The 17,965-nt window shown below is 47.0% G+C and overlaps 1 protein-coding gene across 4 annotated transcripts in view; it reads right to left on the bottom strand.

The window, feature by feature from the left end:
• MYLK4 (myosin light chain kinase family member 4) overlaps nt 1-17,965 on the bottom strand; it is a 291,340-nt gene that overhangs the window by 25,259 nt on the left and 248,116 nt on the right. For all 4 annotated transcript variants that reach the window (XM_073678684.1, XM_073678685.1, XM_073678686.1 and 1 more), the window contains 2 exons: nt 1,940-2,045; nt 1,701-1,794 (listed from right to left, as the gene is read on the bottom strand). In XM_073678684.1, coding sequence (XP_073534785.1) covers nt 1,701-1,794; nt 1,940-2,045 — 200 coding nt within the window. The remainder of the gene's footprint in view (nt 1-1,700; nt 1,795-1,939; nt 2,046-17,965) is intronic.

Raw genomic sequence — 17,965 nt, 5'->3', positions numbered from 1 at the left:
GCAATCCAAATACACTGCTCAAATAAATAAAGGGAACACTCAAATAACACATCCTAGATCTGAATGAATAAAATATTCTCATTGAATACTTTGCTCTGTACAAAGTTGAATGTGCTGTCAACAAAATCACACAAAAATCATCAATGGAAATCAAATGTATTAACCAATGGAGGCCTGGGTTTGGAGTCACCCCCAAAATTAAAGTGGAAAAACACACTACAGGCTGATCCAACTTTGATGTAATGTCCTTAAAACAAGTCAAAATGAGGCTCAGTATTGTGTGTGGCCTCCACGTGCCTGTATGACCTCCCTACAATGCCTGGGTATGCTCCTGATGAGGTTGCGGATGGTCTCCTGTGGAATCTCCTCCCAGACCTGGACTAAAGCATCCGCCAACTTCTGGACAGTCTGTGGTGCAACGTGACGTTGGTGAATGGAGCGAGACATGATGTCCTAGATGTGCTCAATCGGATTCAGGTCTGGGTAACGGGTGGGCCAGTCCATAGCTTCAATGCCTTCATCTTGCAGGAACTGCTGACACACTCCAGCCACATGATGTCTGGCAATGTCCTGCATTAGGAGGAACCCAGGGCCAACCGCACCAGCATATGGTCTCACAAGGGGTCTGAGGATCTCATCTGGGTACCTAATGGCAGTCAGGCTACCTCTGGCGAGCACATGGAAGGCTGTGCGGCCCTCCAAAGAAATACCACCCCACACCATTTCTGACCCACTGCCAAACCGGTCATGCTGAAGGATGTTGCAGGCAGCAGATCGCTCTCCATGGCGTCTCCAGACTCTGTCACGTCTGTCACTTGTGCTCAGTGTGTACCTGCTTTCATCTGTGAAGAGTACAGGGCACCAGTGGCGACTTTGCCACTCCTGGTGTTCTGTGGCAAATGCCAAGCGTCCTGCACGGTGTTGGGCTGTGAGCACAACCCCCATCTGTGGACGTCGGGCCCTCATACCACCCTCATGGAGTCGGTTTCTAACTGTTTGTGCAGACAAATGCACATTTGTGGACTGCTGGAGGTCATTTTGCAGGGATCTGGCAGTGCTCCTCCTGTTCCTCCTTGCACAAAGGCGGAGGCAGTGGTCCTGCTGCTGGGTTGTTGCCCTCCTACGGCCCCCTACACATCTCCTGGTGAACTGGCCTGTCTCCTGGTAGCGCCTCTAGCCTCTGGACACTACGCTGACAGACACAGCAAACCTTCTTGCCACAGCTCGCATTGATGTGCCATCCAGGATGAGCTGCACTACCTGAGCAACTTCTGTGGGTTGTAGAGTGCCGTCTCATGCTACCACGAGTGTGAAAGCACAACCAACATTCAAAAGTGACCAAAACATCAGCCAGAAAGCATTGGTACTGAGATGTGGTCTGTGGTCCCCACCTGCAGAACCACTCCTTTATTGAGGGTGTCTTGACAATTGCCAATAATTTCCATCTATTGTCTATTCTATTTGCACAACAGCATGTGAAATTGATTGTCAATCAGTGTTGCTTCCTAAGTGGACAGTTTGATTTCACAGAAGTTTGATTTACTTGGAGTTATATTCTGTTGTTTAAGTGTTCGCTTTATTTTTTTGAGCAGTGTAAATACAGCTGCTTACAGGTTCATGTACCCTTTCTTTAGTTTCCTTTTTACAGAACAAATTATGCTATGGGTGTGGAATGTCACAAAGTTAGAAATATCACAAACCTTTTCCTTATGTCCTCTGACCTTGATAATTTTTGCTGCCAGGGCAAGTCCTGTGGCTTTTTCTACACATCTGTACACTTGACCAAACCTCCCACTGTAAATGAAAGCAGTATATTAGTAATGGATAGAAAAATAGAAAAATAAAGTAGAAACTACAATTACTAAACCCCATCATACTACATCTGAATATGAATTCTGAGTATTTCAGAAATACAGAACACAGCTGGATAGGGACTTACCCTCCGAGTACCTGAGTCTTCTCCACCGTGTAAAAGTTATTAATCTGAGCATGTTTGGCTGAAACAATTCTGTGATCAAAAGGGGCTGGAGGTGGAGAGGTGACATCTGTAAGGGGTTGAAAAGGAAATAGAAGGTTAAATCCAAAGGGGAGACGAGTAAGGAATGTCCATAAAGAGACTGCAGTATTTTATAACATGGTCATACTATATGTCTATAATACATCCCCACCTTTTAGGGTTCATTTACATGTATAAATAATCGATCCCATTCTCATCCAGGAGAGTGGGAGAATTTTTTCTCACTTGTCATCCGTATGCAATCTGTTTTTTTACTCAGCAGCTATTAATCTTTTACAGGACCATTTACAGTTTCCTATGCTACAGAATTGTAATGTATTCATGAAAATTGGATGTTCTACTGATGGTCCATATGACATGTGATTTTTTTTTCACACTGTCCGATTTTGGAGTGAAATCACAGCATGCTGTGATTTTTTTCTCACTCCGAATACAGCTCAGAAGAAATACGCAGATCTGCATTGCCTCATTGAATAACATTGGTCTGAGTGCAATCCAATTTTTTATATGATTGCACTTGTCCGATTTATACGCAAGTGTGAAAGTGGCCTTAGACAAGACCTGTTGGCCGACTTGAAATATCCATCTTGCCTGCATTTCCCTTAATAAAGGAACATTCTTTAAAGGTTTGCACTGTGCAGTTACTCTCTCTTGGAGTGTCTGATCACTGGGACCAACACTGATCATGATACTGAAGGTCCTGTCCCTCGATACTGCAGTAAGACTGAATGAAGCAAGGTGGTCATACATTTTACTTATTTATTTTTATCACTTACAGTATATAGCGATATTAATTCCACAGCACTATACAGACTCCATTACTACAGCCAAATGGGCTCACAATCTAAATTCCCTATTAGTGTTTCTTTGGCGTGTGGGAAGAAACCAGAGAACCTGGAGGAAACTCAGACAGTATTTGGTCCGTATTTTTTCTCAGGAGTGGGAGCCTTAACCATGAGTGGGTGATAAATGCAGAATTTATCACTTGTTTCTATTATACCTTTTCTCTGATTGTTCCTCACCTGTTTTGGCTCCCACCCCTGGAAAAAATACTGACCGAATACTGATGTGGCACCCCAGGGGTCTGGTTGCCACAGTAATAGGAATATTACGTCTGAGAGCAAGTGGGAGGTTTCTCTGGTCAGGAGCCCTAAGCATGCAACACCGCCTGCCCAGACCTGGGAGGGGAGGAATCTGCCCTTATAAACTGGGTCTGGGGCGGGATTAAGTGAGTCAGAGCCTGGAGACAGTTCCAGACACAGGGAAAGTGTCAGCAAGGAGCTCTGTAGGAGCAGGAGCGAGTGCCAGGGGCTGGAAGCTAGAGAGCTCGCCCTGGATGAAGACATTAAGACCGGACATGGAGTACGAGGCTGTGGGGACATCCAGGTCCAGCAGCAGAATCCAACCGGCAGGGGATTCCATGTCCTCTGGCCAGAGAAGCCCGGAGGCACGGTCACAAGCAAGGGACCAGCACCGCCATCGTGAAGCGGAGGCTAACAGAACGCCCCAAGTTGACGGCCGTACGGGTGAGCACTACACGGTATACTCAGGGACGTGGGCTACTTCTACCCACACACAGCAAGGTAGACAGGAAAGAGTACAGATAGACGGGGAGGCCTACAACTCCACCTGGCCAGGGGAGATCCTGCTAGCTCTCAGACTGACCAGGCCTCTACTGCTAGCCAGTACTCCCGGGAGGGTCTGCTTTATAACATCAGTAAAGACCCTGAACTGCACTGCACGGACTCTGAGTTATTCCTGCTGCGCTCGTGCACCATCACTCCCATCATCCACACTAACTGCCATGAGGCTATACTCCTCCCGTGGGGAGTCATCCCATTCTTAGCTGCACACACAACACCGGCCTCAGCGGTCTGCCTTGCAGCGGCGGTCCCCACTGACCGCAATCCACGGGTGGCGTAGTCGGACTATTATCTCACTAATAAGACTGCCACTGAATTGACCATCCTGGGCACGGACCGGGTCGGCGCCAAGGAGACTACAACCCCCAGCGATCCGGTTCCGGGTATTCCCTGCACAACACAGGCCCAGGGGGCGCGTCAACTTTGGCGTAGTCGGCAGGATTCAAACAAACCCGCCCCAACGGGTATTGCATGCCTGGAAAAAAAAAGACTTTTACACTTACCTGAGAGAAGTTTCCCGCCGTCCGGAGTCGTTTCCCACCATCGGACGCCATCTTGGGTCGTTTCCCGCCATCTTCTGCCGTCTTCCCGCCATCCGCAGCCACTTCCCGCTATTGGACGCCATCTTCGGGACGCCGAGCGGGAAGAAGAGGGGCGTGGACGCCGAAAGCGCACGAGATCCGAAGCTCTGCCCCACGCGCTGACGCTGCGCAAGGTCCTGGAAGGGAGAGGGAGCGACGCTGATGTCACAGGAGCGCGACGCAAGGTCCTTCAACTGCGGAGCCGTGGCCTACGGAAGAAGAGCATCGTAAGGTAGGCCATGGTCCACTAGGGGGGAAGGAGGATGTCGGATACCGAGGGGAGCTCCACCGCCACACCGGCCGCCAGCGCAACCGCTGCTGCGGTCATGCCATTCACCATGCCCTATATCCCGGGGCAACCTGGCTACCCCAGTACTCAGGGGAGTCACATACCCTAAGTGACTTTAGGGAAAGACTGGATAGCCTCTTCCAGGTATACCCCCTCACGGAAGAGCAAAAAGTGAGCATCCTGGTGGCCCAGTTAATCGGGGCAGCCCAAAGGGAGGTAAAGTCCTGGCCACCTAGGAAGAAGAGGACTGTCAGAGAAATACTAGCCCGGCTGAAAGACACATTTGATACCCGAACCTCAGCCGAAATAAAGCTCAGATTTTACGGGTGCAAACAACGGGCACATGAAAGTATAAGAGACTATGCTCTAAACTTACAAGAGGCCCTGAGAGCCATTAAGCAGGCAGACCCTGACAGCGTGGGGAATGAAGACAAACTGTTGACCGAACAATTTATTGAGGGTCTACTGTGCAATGCCCACCGAACCCAGTTGCGGGCAATGGCCTTACAGGACTCTGACCTGGACTTTGCACAGTTCAAGGACAGAGCCATCCGGGTGCTCCGAGAACCGGCACCAGGTGGCGCTGTGACCCACAGGCGCCCTGCTATCACTTATCACCAGGACGCGGCGCCCTTGTCTGCAGGGCCTGTGGGAGTTGATGCGCAGGCTTTGAACAATAACCCGGCTACAGACCTGCACCATCAGGTACAAGAGCTGACTAAGAGCGTTGCCGCGCTAACCAGAACTGTGCAGTCTTTACAGGTCTCTTCTCCAGAAAAGATCCAGCTGGCATCCGGACCGGAGGACGTCCCGTGGCGCCGACTGAGGAGGACCCCACCGGCCAGAGGAAGACCCAGCGACCGATACAACGAGGACGGACAACCCATCTGCCGCCGCTGCAATCAACCCGGACATATGGCAAGGTACTGTCATTTAAACGGGCACAACCTGGGGTAGAGGGCCAACCCCCAGGCATAAGATCATCAGGCCCATAGAACTGGCATGATAAATACGTAGGGGGACGTCCGGTCTTGCCTGTGGTACTGGATGGCATTCCTATGAGTGCCCTACTAGACACTGGGTCGCAGGTGACTACCATCCCGTACGTGCTCTTCAAGCGGTACTGGAATGACTCGGACATAACCCGCTACCTAGATGACGACCTGAGCATTATCGCCAGCAATGATCAGCCCGTGCCACAGATAGGATTTAAGGAGGTGACCATCAAGGTCGGTAAGGTTGAACTGCCGGCACAAGGACTGATCATTGTGGACATTGACCGTCGCGAGAGTCACCCAAAAATAACCCTAGGTACTAACGTAATCGAAAACTGTCTTGCAGAGGTGATTCTTATTTTGCAACAGGTTGCTAAGAACGCCAGTTCCAGCCAGCAGCGTGTCCTCCATAAAGAGATCCGGGCACTGATGAAACGGCAACAGGTGGAACTATCTGGTGGTGAGATTGGTAGCGTGAGAATGTGTGACCCGTTCCCTATTGCCATGCCCCCGAAAAGTGAGATGATGATTTGGTGCCGGGCAGCTATTGGTCTAAGAGGTAGAGACTACCAAGCAATGGTAGAACCCCTCTACTCAGACAGTAGGCCCACCATTTTGACAGCACGGGGGGTGGTCGATGTAAGCCATGGGAGGGTGCCCGTCCGCATCATAAATATCGGGGAGAGAGAAGTATACCTGCCCCGGTATGCCACGCTAGCCAAATTGTTCACCATCAACCAGAACTCTGTACAGACCGTGGAACCCTTGCCTCCATCTCAACCAGAGGAAGGTAACGGCTCTAAGAAACCAATGGAGGACTGGTGTCAGCAACTGCATTTGGGTACTGACTCCACTCCCTCACACCAAAAACAGGGAGTCTATCGGGTGGTTCAAGAGTACGAGAGAGTGTTTAGTAAACACCCGCTGGACTTCGGGCGAGTAAAGGGGGTAGAACATCACATCCCCATGGGAGACCATCCTCCCATAAAGGAGAGATACCGACCCGTACCCCCTGCACACTATCAACACGCCAAGGGGATGCTAAAAGACATGAAGGAGGCTGGGGTAATTAGGGACAGCTGTAGCCCCTGGGCAGCTCCACTAGTCCTAGTGAAAAAGAAAGACAACACCATGAGAATGTGTGTAGACTACAGGAAGGTCAACCGTATCACACACAAAGATGCGTACCCGTTACCAAGGATAGAAGAGTCCTTAGCTGCCTTAAAATCTGCTAACTTCTTCTCTACTTTGGATCTCACTAGCGGGTACTGGCAGGTTCCTGTAGCAGAGGCGGACCGGGAGAAGACCGCATTCACCACCCCGATGGGACTCAGCGAATTTAACTGTATGCCGTTCGGGCTCTGCAATGCACCAGGAACCTTCCAACGGTTGATGGAATGCTGTCTGAGACACCGGAACTTCGAGACGGTCCTATTATACCTGGACGATGTCATCGGCTATTCCAAGACCTATGAGGACCATCTGGAACACCTGGCAGAAGTGTTTGAAGCCCTGGCAAACTATGGCCTAAAGGTAAAACCCTCAAAGTGTCATCTACTGAAGCCAAAGGTACAGTACCTGGGACACGTGGTGAGTGCTGACGGAGTAGCCCCCGACCCTGACAAGATCACCGCGATTAAGGACTGGCCAAGACCATCCAGCATAAAGGAAGTGCGGCAGTTCCTCGGGTTGGTAGGCTACTACCGAAGATTCATTCCCGGTTTTACCAAGAAGGCAGCTCCTATGCAGGACCTCCTGATAGGCCAGTCCAGGAAGGCCAAAAACCAGAGGCCACCCTTCAGATGGGAAAAGCTGGAAGAGGAGTCATTCCGCCAGCTGAAGATGGCCCTCACGGGGGATGAAATCCTGGCATACCCTGATTACAGCCAGCCCTTTATCCTCCACACGGACGCAAGCAACATCAGGCTAGGAGCCGTACTGTCCCAGATCCAGCAGGGGAGAGAAAGGGGAATTGCTTACGCCAGCCGAAAACTGCGACCCACGGAAAGAAACCCTGAGAATTACAGCTCGTTCAAGCTAGAGTTCCTGGCAGTGGTGTGGGCAGTAACCGAACGTTTTAAGCATTACCTTGCCTCTTCCAGGTTCACCGTGTACACGGACAACAACCCGTTGACACACCTGGACACTGCAAGACTGGGTGCCCTGGAGCAGAGATGGATGGCCCGCCTGTCCAATTATGAGTTCACGATCAAATACCGGGCAGGACGCTCCAATACCAACGCGGACGCCCTGTCCAGGATGCCAAACCTACCGGACGGAGGGGAAGATCCAGAAGAACTGGAAGAGGTCGAACTCCCTGCGTTCCACCGTCATGGGATTACCCAGTATTCCCACCGTGTGAGGGGCCAGTGATCCGCTACGTTCAACCCCTTACCCCACTACAACTGGGCGGAGACGCAAGACAGTGACCCCGCAGTCCATCTCGTGAAGGAGATGCTGACCCAGGCTGACGCCCGCCTGGACCCAGATGCTCCGGAAGAGACCAAGCAACTGTGGACGGAAAAAAGCAGAATGTTTCTCTACAAGGAGAAGTTGTGCCGCAGAATGGTAAATTCCCGGACACATGAACTGATCTGGCAGGTTGTGGTACTGAGACGGGACGCAGCTATGGTGCTGGAGGCCTACCACAATGGGGCAGGGCACTTCGGATGGAAGAAGCTGGAGTTCCTGCTGCGTGAACGGTTCTACTGGATAGGCATGAGAGGAGCCATTGAGAGATGGTGTAGAGACTGTGGCCCGTGCAATCTAAGAAGGAGGGACCGTGCCAGCCAGAGGACTCCCCTGCAGCCCATCCTCACCAGGCAGCCGCTGGAACTGGTCGCTCTGGACCATGTTAAACTGGCTCCAAGCAGAAGCGGGTATGTTTACGCCCTAACCATCGTGGATCACTACTCCCGGTTCCTGATGGTGGTCCCTGTCAAAGACTTGACGGCTCAGACAGCAGCCAGAGCCTTCCAGCTGCACTTCTGCTGCCCACACGGGTACCCGGACCAAGTGCTGACGGACCAAGGACCAGCCTTCGAAGCAGAGGTCTTCCAGGAGTTCTGCAACCTGTATGGCTGCAAGAAGATAAGAACAATGCCCTATCACCCCCAAGTGAGAGAAGATGAACCAGGTGGTGATAGATCAGCTAAAAACATTGCCCCTGGAAGAACGCAGTCTGTGGCCTGAGAAACTGCCCGATCTGGTGGACCTGTATAACCACATCCCGGTAGGTTCCACCAACTGTACCCCGGCTTACCTAATGCGAGCAAGACCTGCTAAGCTGCCTGTTGATCTGGATATGGGAGTCCTGACACCCGAGGACACCTCGCCAGAGGCAGACTGGGATACAGAACGGCAGCAGCAGTACCGGAAAGTACAGGAGAGCGTCGAGCGAAGTCTCTGTCAGTCAAGAGAAAGGCAGGAGAGGACTTATAACCAACATGCTCCCGCTGTTCCCCTTGTACCTGGAGAGCAGGTCTTGAAAAGAAAAAGGCGGCTCCATAAGTTGGACGACCAGTGGGAAAAGGACCCGTACACCGTACTGCCCTCAAGCCACAATAATCCAAAGGTGTACGTCATCAGCAAGGATGGAGGAGAGACCACAGCCACTGTCTCCAGAGACCACCTGAAAAAGTGCCCCGAGAAGTTGCAAAGCACGGATGAAGATCAGGAAAACCCTCAACCCGTAGAGGAAAAGGAGGAAATGATCAGCACCGTACTCGGAGACTTTCCCCGGTCCTGGACACGAGTAAACAACGCTATCGTGGTGCCCGTCCTCACCTTTCTCAAGCCTGCCCCTCAAGTGCCTACAGAAGACCAGGTAAAGCTGGAAGAGCAGCCGGCCCAGGAGGCAGAAGAGTCCACACCAGCAGCGCAGGAGGATCAACCCACTGCTAGTAGTGAGCCTGCCGTGCCCCTAGTGAGCCAAAGAGTACGCAGACAGCTGCCCAGCTTACCCATAACACCTCCTACACCCTGTAGTGCAGGACCAGTTAGTGAGCTCCGTAGGTCCACTATAGTCCACTAGAGTCACTAGAGGTCAGATGCCCGCTCGCTGGAGAATATAAAGTAATGCACTGTAAGTTTACCTGTTTCTTGAAAATGTTTATGGTTTTTGTTGTTGCCTGTTATTAATTGTTTCTCAGTTACCCTGCAGATTTCTATGGACTAACAGGTTATGGATAACCGGAACAATTCTTGTAGATAGTTGCACATAGTGCCTCTTGCGAAGATGGCCGCAGAAGAGAAAACCTGTCTGGCATGGCCTCCTTGTGGCCCAAAGTAGTTAGCTCGCCTTGCAGCCACGCCCAAGGCCAACGCAAGGGGTTTTCTTTGGCAGGTCCCCTACCTCGCTTAAAACTTCACCTTGGGTGATATGGACACCCGGTTACGGAAACGCCGTGACCACAAAATGTACTTTTTCATGTTGTCTTGTTATTGTTACACCCTGCATTTATGTTTCTTTAAAAATATGTTTAGTCCCGGAGTACTAAAATTTACTAGGGGGGAATGTGGCACCCCAGGGGTCTTGTTGCCACAGCAATAGGAATATTACGTCTGAGAGCAAGTGGGAGGTTTCTCTGGTCAGGAGCCCTAAGCATGCAACACCGCCTGCCCAGACCTGGGAGGGGAGGAATCTGCCCTTATAAACAGGGTCTGGGGCGGGATTAAGTGAGTCAGAGCCAGGAGACAGTTCCAGACACAGGGAAAGTGTCAGCAAGGAGCTCTGTAGGAGCAGGAGCGAGTGCCAGGGGCTGGAAGCTAGATAGCTCGCCCTGGATGAAGACATTAAGACCGGACACGGAGTCCGAGGCTGTGGGGACATCCAGGTCCAGCAGCAGAATCCAACCGGCAGGGGAGGGGATTCCATGTCCTCTGGCCAGAGAAGCCCGGAGGCACGGTCACAAGCAAGGGACCAGCACCGCCATCGTGAAGCAGAGGCTAACAGAAGGCCCCAAGTCGCCGGCCGTACGGGTGAGCACTGCACGGTATACTCAGGGACGTGGGCTACTTCTACCCGCACACAGCAAGGTAGCCAGGAAAGAGTACAGATAGATGGGGAGGCCTACAACTCCACCTGGCCAGGGGAGATCCTGCTAGCTCTCAGACTGACCAAGCCTCTACTGCTAGCCAGTACTCCCGGGAGGGTCTGCTTTATAACATCAGTAAAGACCCTGAACTGCACTGCACGGACTCTGAGTTATTCCTGCTGCGCTCGTGCACCATCACTCCCATCATCCACACTAACTGCCATGAGGCTATACTCCTCCCGTGGGGAGTCATCCCATTCTTAGCTGCACACACAACACCGGCCTCAGCGGTCTGCCTTGCAGCGGCGGTCCCCACTGACCGCAATCCACGGGTGGCGTAGTCGGACTATTATCTTACTAATAAGACTGCCACTGAATTGACCACCCTGGGCACGGACCGGGTCGGCGCCAAGGAGACTACAACCCCCAGCGATCCAGCTCTGGGTATTCCCTGCACAACACAGGCCCAGGGGGCGCGTCACTGACCAAATACTGATAGTGAGGCTGTGGCTTTATTCACATTGCTTTGTTCAATTTGTCACCAAAGTAAGGAGGAATTTAGCCCCTAGTGATCAGACATGCACCCCCTATCCATTGGTTAAGTGATAGACATCTTTCATGGGGAAACCCCTTGAGTCTCCTTAGAGATTTGTAAATAAATTGACAACTACAACCCTTGGCAAAAATTATGGAATCACCGGGCTCGGAGGATGTTCATTCAGTTGTTTAATGTTGTTGAAAAAAAGCAGATTACAGACATGGCACAAAACTAAAATTATTTCAAATAGCAACTTTAGGGCTTTAAAAAACACTGAAAGAAATCAAGATAAAAATGTGGCACTCAGTAAGGGTAATTATTTTCAGACCAAGCAGAGGGAAAAATTATGGAATCACTCAATTCTGAGGAAAAAATTATGGAAGCATGAAAAACAAACACACAAAAGAACACTCCAATACATCACTAGTATTTTGTTGCACCACCTCTGGCTTTAGTAACAGCTTGCAGTCTCTGAGGCATGGACTTAATGAGTGACAAACAGTACTCTTCATCAATCTGGCTCCAACTTTCTCTGATTGCTGCTGCCAGATTAGCTTTGCAGGATGGAGCCTTGTCATGGACCATTTTCTTCAACTTCCACCAAAGATTGTCAATTGGATTGAGATCTGGACTATTTGCAGGTCATGACATTGACCTTATGTGTTTTTTTTGTAAGGAATGTTTTCACAGTTTATTGCTCTATGGTAGGATGCATTATCATCTTGAAAAATGATGTCATCATCCTCAACCATCCTTTCAATTGATGGGATAAGAAAACTGTCCAAAGTATCAATGTAAACTTGGGCATTTATTGAAGATGTAATGACAGCCATTTCCCCAGTGCCTTTACCTGACATGACTTTCATCCAGTCATCCACAGTCCATGATTGCTTTTCCTTAGCCCATTTTGACCTTGTTTTTTTCTGTTTAGGTGTTAATGATGGCCTATGTTTAGCTTTTCAGGATGTAAATCCCATTTCCTTTGGTGGTTTCTTACAGTTCGGTCACAAACATTGACTCCAGTTTCCTCCCATTCGTTCCTCATTTGTTTTGTTGTGCATTTCCTGTTTTGTAGATATATTGCTTTACGTTTCCGGCCTTGATGCTTTGATGTCTTCCTTGGTCTACCAGTATGTTTGCCTTTAACAACCTTCCCATATTGTTTGTATTTGGTCCAGATTTTAGACACAGCTGACTGTGAACAACCAACATCTTTTGCAACATTGCGTGATTTACCTTCTTTTAAGAGTTTGATAATCCTCTCCTTTGTTTCAATTGACATCTCTCATGTTGGAGCCATGATTCATGTCAGTCCACTTGGTGCAACAGCTCTCCAAGGTGTGATCACTCCTTTTTAGATGCAGACTAACGAACAGATCTAATTTTATGCAGGTGTTAGTTTTGGAAATGAAAATTTACAGGGTGATTCCATAATTTTTTCCTCAGAATTGAGTGATTCCATTTTTTTTTTTCCCTCTGCTTGGTCTGAAAAAAATTACCCTTACTGAGTACCACATTTTTAATCTTGATTTCTTTTAGTGTTTCTTAAAGCCCTAAAGTTGCCATTAAACAACTGAATGAACATCCTCTGAGCTCGGTGATTCCATAATTTTTGCCAGGGGTTGTATGTTGACAGCGTCAGACTATGAAGGGATAAGGGAATTTCTAATGCCTAGTCATCAATTTCTACATACATTTGAGAAGCAGAAGAGTCCTTACACAGATTTAGGCTATGTTCACACATGTGGGGCTTTGCAGCGTATTTTGCTGCAGATTTTTTTCATGCAAATTTTCAGCTGCGTTTTGCAGTACCAGTAAATTCTATGAGAAATAGAAATTCTCTGTTCACACATCTTGTTTTTTTTGTTCCGTATTTTGTGCCTTGCATTGTTTTTTGGAAAATAGAGCATGTCACTTCTTTCAGCAATTTTTCACCCACAGGAAGTAAAGGGTGGGGAAAAAAATGCAGCAAAAAACGCACTTGCGTTTTTTCAGTGTTTTTGATGGCAAAATAGAATGGGGTTCTTTTTTTCACAGAACTTTATGTACATGCATAAACAGAGACAGGACAGTGAAAAAAACGCTGCAAAAACGAATCAACAACGCATGAAAAACTCAACAAAAAATTAACCAAAACCTGCATTTTTGACGCAGCTGTTTACCTACCAGATAAAAGTTTGCAGCAGATTTCTGACGTAAAAAAAACACAAGTGTGTGAACATAGCCTTACAATCAGTCCTCCTCTATCTGGCTGTGCTGCTCGCTTGCAGTAGTGATTTGCGCATAAGGTAGTTAAGACAAGTGTAGTTTTGATTAAGATGCTCACATCATTGCATTTCTGGGTCAGACAGAACGCTTCATCAAATAAGGCATCAAACATACAAAATACAAAAATAGCAAAAATGACTCCAAACTTTGTGACATCATTAAGTAGGTCTATCCAGTTAGTATATAAATGGTGTCATCATTTTGCAAACTTATTTTTCTGAAATATATACTAATTGGATGTCATTTGTACTATTTAAACTGCCGCTTTCTATTACTAGTATTCTATATATATGATGCCAAGTCCTGATGAAGGGCTCTGACTGACCCAGGAATGCATAAATGTGAGCATCTTAAAGGGAACCTGTCAAGTGATAAAAATGCTATTAAGCTGCAGATATATAGTTAATCTGCAGGTTAATATCATCCTGAACCTGCCCAGTGCCTGGACTTAGAGCCCCGATGCCGGGAGGACATGAACTTTATTCCTCCTGGCAGCATTCGGTTTTCAGTCATGGGGGTGGCGCCAGCGCGGGTTCAGTAACTACTCAATGTATGGAGAATGGAGGCTGTAACAGCACCCCCGACACTGACTGACAGCTCAGCATTAAGACCAGCTGTCAGTCAGTGCAATGGGGAGTGGATACAGCTGCTCCTCTCTATACACTGAGTGGTGACGGAAACCATGGTGGCGACCACCCTGTGACTGAAAACCTGGAATAAAATTCATTTCCTACTGGCAGTGAGGCTCCACGCAGGTTCAGGACAATATTAACCTGCAGATTAACACCATATCTACAGGTTAATAGATTTTTTTCACGTGACAGGTTCCCTTTAAATAAAACAAAGTTTGTCTTAACCACCTTATGTGCAAATAATTAATTTACCAAGCAGCGCAGTCAGATAGAAGACTTTCGGTTTTAAATTTGTATAGGGACTCTTCTGCTTCTCATTTGAATCAGGTCATTCCTCGCCTTACAGGACAAGTAGACCATAACCAAAAAAGAAAATGGAGCCAAAATCCAAAATTACAAAAAAGTTAGGGATATATTCTTTCTGAGATACTATAGTGATAGCTATTTTTGCAGATTATTTACTAAATATTACATCTTTCTTATGGTTATATTACCCATGTATCCACATGGTATAGGTATAGATATATATATACAGTACAGACCAAAAGTTTGGACACACCTTCTCATTTAAAGATTTTTCTGTATTTTCATGACTATGAAAATAGTACATTCACACTGAAGGCATCAAAACTATGAATTATCACATGTGGAATTATATACTTAACAAAAAAATGTGAAACAACTGAAAATATGTCTTATATTCTAGGTTCTTCAAAGTAGCCACCTTTTGCTTTGATGACTGCTTTGCACACTCTTGCCATTCTCTTGATGAGTTTCAAGAGGTAGTCACCGGAAATGGTCTTACAACAATCTTGAAGGAGTTCCCAGAGATGCTTAGCACTTGTTGGCCCTTTTGCCTTCACTCTGCGGTCCAGCTCACCCCAAACCATCTCGATTGGGTTCAGGTCTGGTGACTGTGGAGGCCAGGTCATCTGGCGTAGCACCCCATCACTCTCCTTCTTGGTCAGATAGCCCTTACACAGCCTGGAGGTGTGTTTTGGGTCATTGTCCTGTTGAAAAATAAATGATGGTCCAACAAAACGCAAACCGGATGGAATAGCATTCCGCTGCAAGATGCTGTGGTAGCCATGCTGGTTCAGTATGCCTTCAATTTTGAATAAATCCCCAACAGTGTCACCAGCAAAGCACCCCCACACCATCACACCTCCTCCTTCATGCTTCACGGTGGGAACCAGGCATGTAGAGTCCATCCGTTCACCTTTTTTGCGTCGCACAAAGACACGGTGGTTGGAACCAAAGATCTCAAATTTGGACTCATCAGACCAAAGCACAGATTTCCACTGGCCTAATGTCCATTCCTTGTGTTCTTTAGCCCAAACAAGTCTCTTCTGCTTGTTGCCTGTCCTTAGCAGTGGTTTCCTAGCAGCTATTTTACCATGAAGGCCTGCTGCACAAAGTCTCCTCTTAACAGTTGTTGAAGAGATGTGTCTGCTGCTAGAACTCTGTGTGGCATTGACCTGGTCTCTAATCTGAGCTGCTGTTAACCTGCGATTTCTGAGGCTGGTGACTCGGATTAACTTATCCTCAGAAGCAGAGGTGACTCTTGGTCTTCCTTTCCTGGGGCGGTCTTCATGTGAGCCAGTTTCTTTGTAGCTCTTGATGGTTTTTGCAACTGCACTTGGGGACACATTCAAAGTTTGCCCAATTTTTCAGTCTGACTGACCTTCATTTCTTAAAGTAATGATGGCCACTCGTTTTTCTTTACTTAGAATTTGTATTATGGCAAGAAAAAAGCAGCTAACAGTCTATTCAGTAGGACTATCAGCTGTGTATCCACCAGACTTCTGCACAACACAACTGATGGTCCCAACCCCATTTATAAGGCAAGAAATACTACTTATTAAACCTGACAGGGCACACCTGTGAAGTGAAAAACATTTCCGGTGACTACCTCCTGAAGCTCATCAAGAGAATGCCAAGAGAGTGCAAAGCAGTCATCAAAGCAAAAGGTGGCTACTTTGAAGAACCTAGAATATAAGACATATTTTCAGTTGTTTCACACTTTTTTGTTAAGTATATAATTCCACATGTGTTAATTCATAGTTTTGATGCCTTCAGTGTGAATGTACAATTTTCAAAGTCATGAAAATACAGACAAATCTTTAAATGAGAAGGTGTGTCCAAACTTTTGGTCTGTACTGTATATATATCTGCTCTTACCTGTATTTGTCACATTTTCCTTGTGTACTCACCATACAACTTCCATTTCTGCTACTACTCTATTGAAAAAGTTTTACTAATGAAACCATAAAATTTATATTTTTTATTAGAATAGATCTCTAACTCTTTTGTAATTGGGGATTTTGGTTCCATTTTCTTTTCTCGTTATGGTCTATAGGTATGGGAGTTTCCCTCACGATTAGTCTTTACTCAAATGGAGCCAGTAAATGTGTTAATACTTACAGGACAAGTAGCAGCAGCTACTATGGTTTATATATACCCACATATAGATAATGTGTTCTGATTATAACTCCACAGGGTGAGCAAACCAGTTCCAGAGGGGAGAGGGGGTCAACTGCACTTATACACAAATATAGGTCCCCACCCGCAAGGACCATCACCATCCCCACCCACTTTCTTTGCCCTTTTCTCCTTATTTTTCTTCTCAATTTCTGCATACATTTCCGACTGAAATAAAAAAGGAACGCCACAAAGTACATGAGAAAAGATGATCTGGAATTGTTATTTCGTAGTCAATATAAATAGTCACCAAAACAAACCTACCAGGAAATACAAGAAGACAGGAAGCACAATTTTACATGGTTTGTAATTGTATTTTTTTTACTTCCATTTTTTTTTAAATATAGCCTGGTCTATGTATTGGAGCATTGATTACTCAACTGAAATCTCATTGATGTGGAAATACAGAATTTCATGGAAAAAAGCTGCATTAAAGCAGGGACCTTTCTCCAGCAGATTTTGAATTAGTAAGGCTTAGCAGAACGCACGTCAAAATGTTATATATCTTACAATGTTATATATTTCATACTTTCAAAAAATAAACAGCTACAAACCAAACTTATATTTGGAGAGTTTTTAAATTCTTTGCTATTTACAGAATGTACACCCTTAAAATATTGCAAATTCATTCCCGATGTGCTTCACTACATTCATACTGTAACAATATACTTCAATCTTGTAACCAAATCACCAAACAAACCATATATAGATCTGCACAAGAATTATTCTCAGGGTAGGTCATTAATGTCTGATCAGTGGGGGTGTGACAACCAGCACCCCCGCCAATCAGATGTTCTTGGTGTCAGTCGCTGTTGGCACTGCTCAGTTATGGAGCTGCACAGCACAGCTCTGTCATCTGTATAGTGGCAGCGGCTGGGTACTGCACATCCACCCTGTATTCAAATCAATAGGGGGAGGACATGCAGTACCTGGCCACTGGCACTATTGCAGCTCCACAACTGAACAGTTCCGGCTGCCACCAACACCGGGAACAGCTGATCGATGGGTATCCAGGGTGTCACACCCCACTGATCAGACATTGATTACCTATCCTAAGGATAGTCCATCAATGTTAAAGTCCTGGACAACTGCTTTAAAGATTAACATGTGGAAAACCTAATCACATACAGTATATTAACAAAAGGCTGGAAAATTGGCAAACCAGGCAACTAGCCAAAACCTTCATTTCCTAAGAATCCCCTGAAGATTGGAATTCAAGCGGCAACCAAAATTTACTATTGGTCTTTCACTGCTACGGATCCCCTGGAAATCGGAAAATAGCCCTTCACTATATTACAGATTGTGGAAGAATGATTATTTGGGACATACAGTAAACATTATCTTCATCATCATTATACAGAAGTCACTACCAAAGTACCAATCGTGGTCTTAGGAGTTGTGATCTTGCCAGGGCCCTGAAGAGATGGAGGCCTGTAACTAGAGCTGGGCGATTACTTGAAGTAGTTTGAATAATAGTTTGATTAA

The sequence above is a fragment of the Phyllobates terribilis genome, unplaced genomic scaffold, assembly GCF_046119375.1.
Source record: "Phyllobates terribilis strain yellow unplaced genomic scaffold, ASM4611937v1 Scaffold_4__5_contigs__length_816908805, whole genome shotgun sequence".
Lineage (NCBI taxonomy): Eukaryota > Metazoa > Chordata > Amphibia > Anura > Dendrobatidae > Phyllobates > Phyllobates terribilis.
The sequence above is the reverse complement of the archived record's forward strand: the minus strand, read 5'-3'. Positions and strand labels throughout refer to the sequence as shown.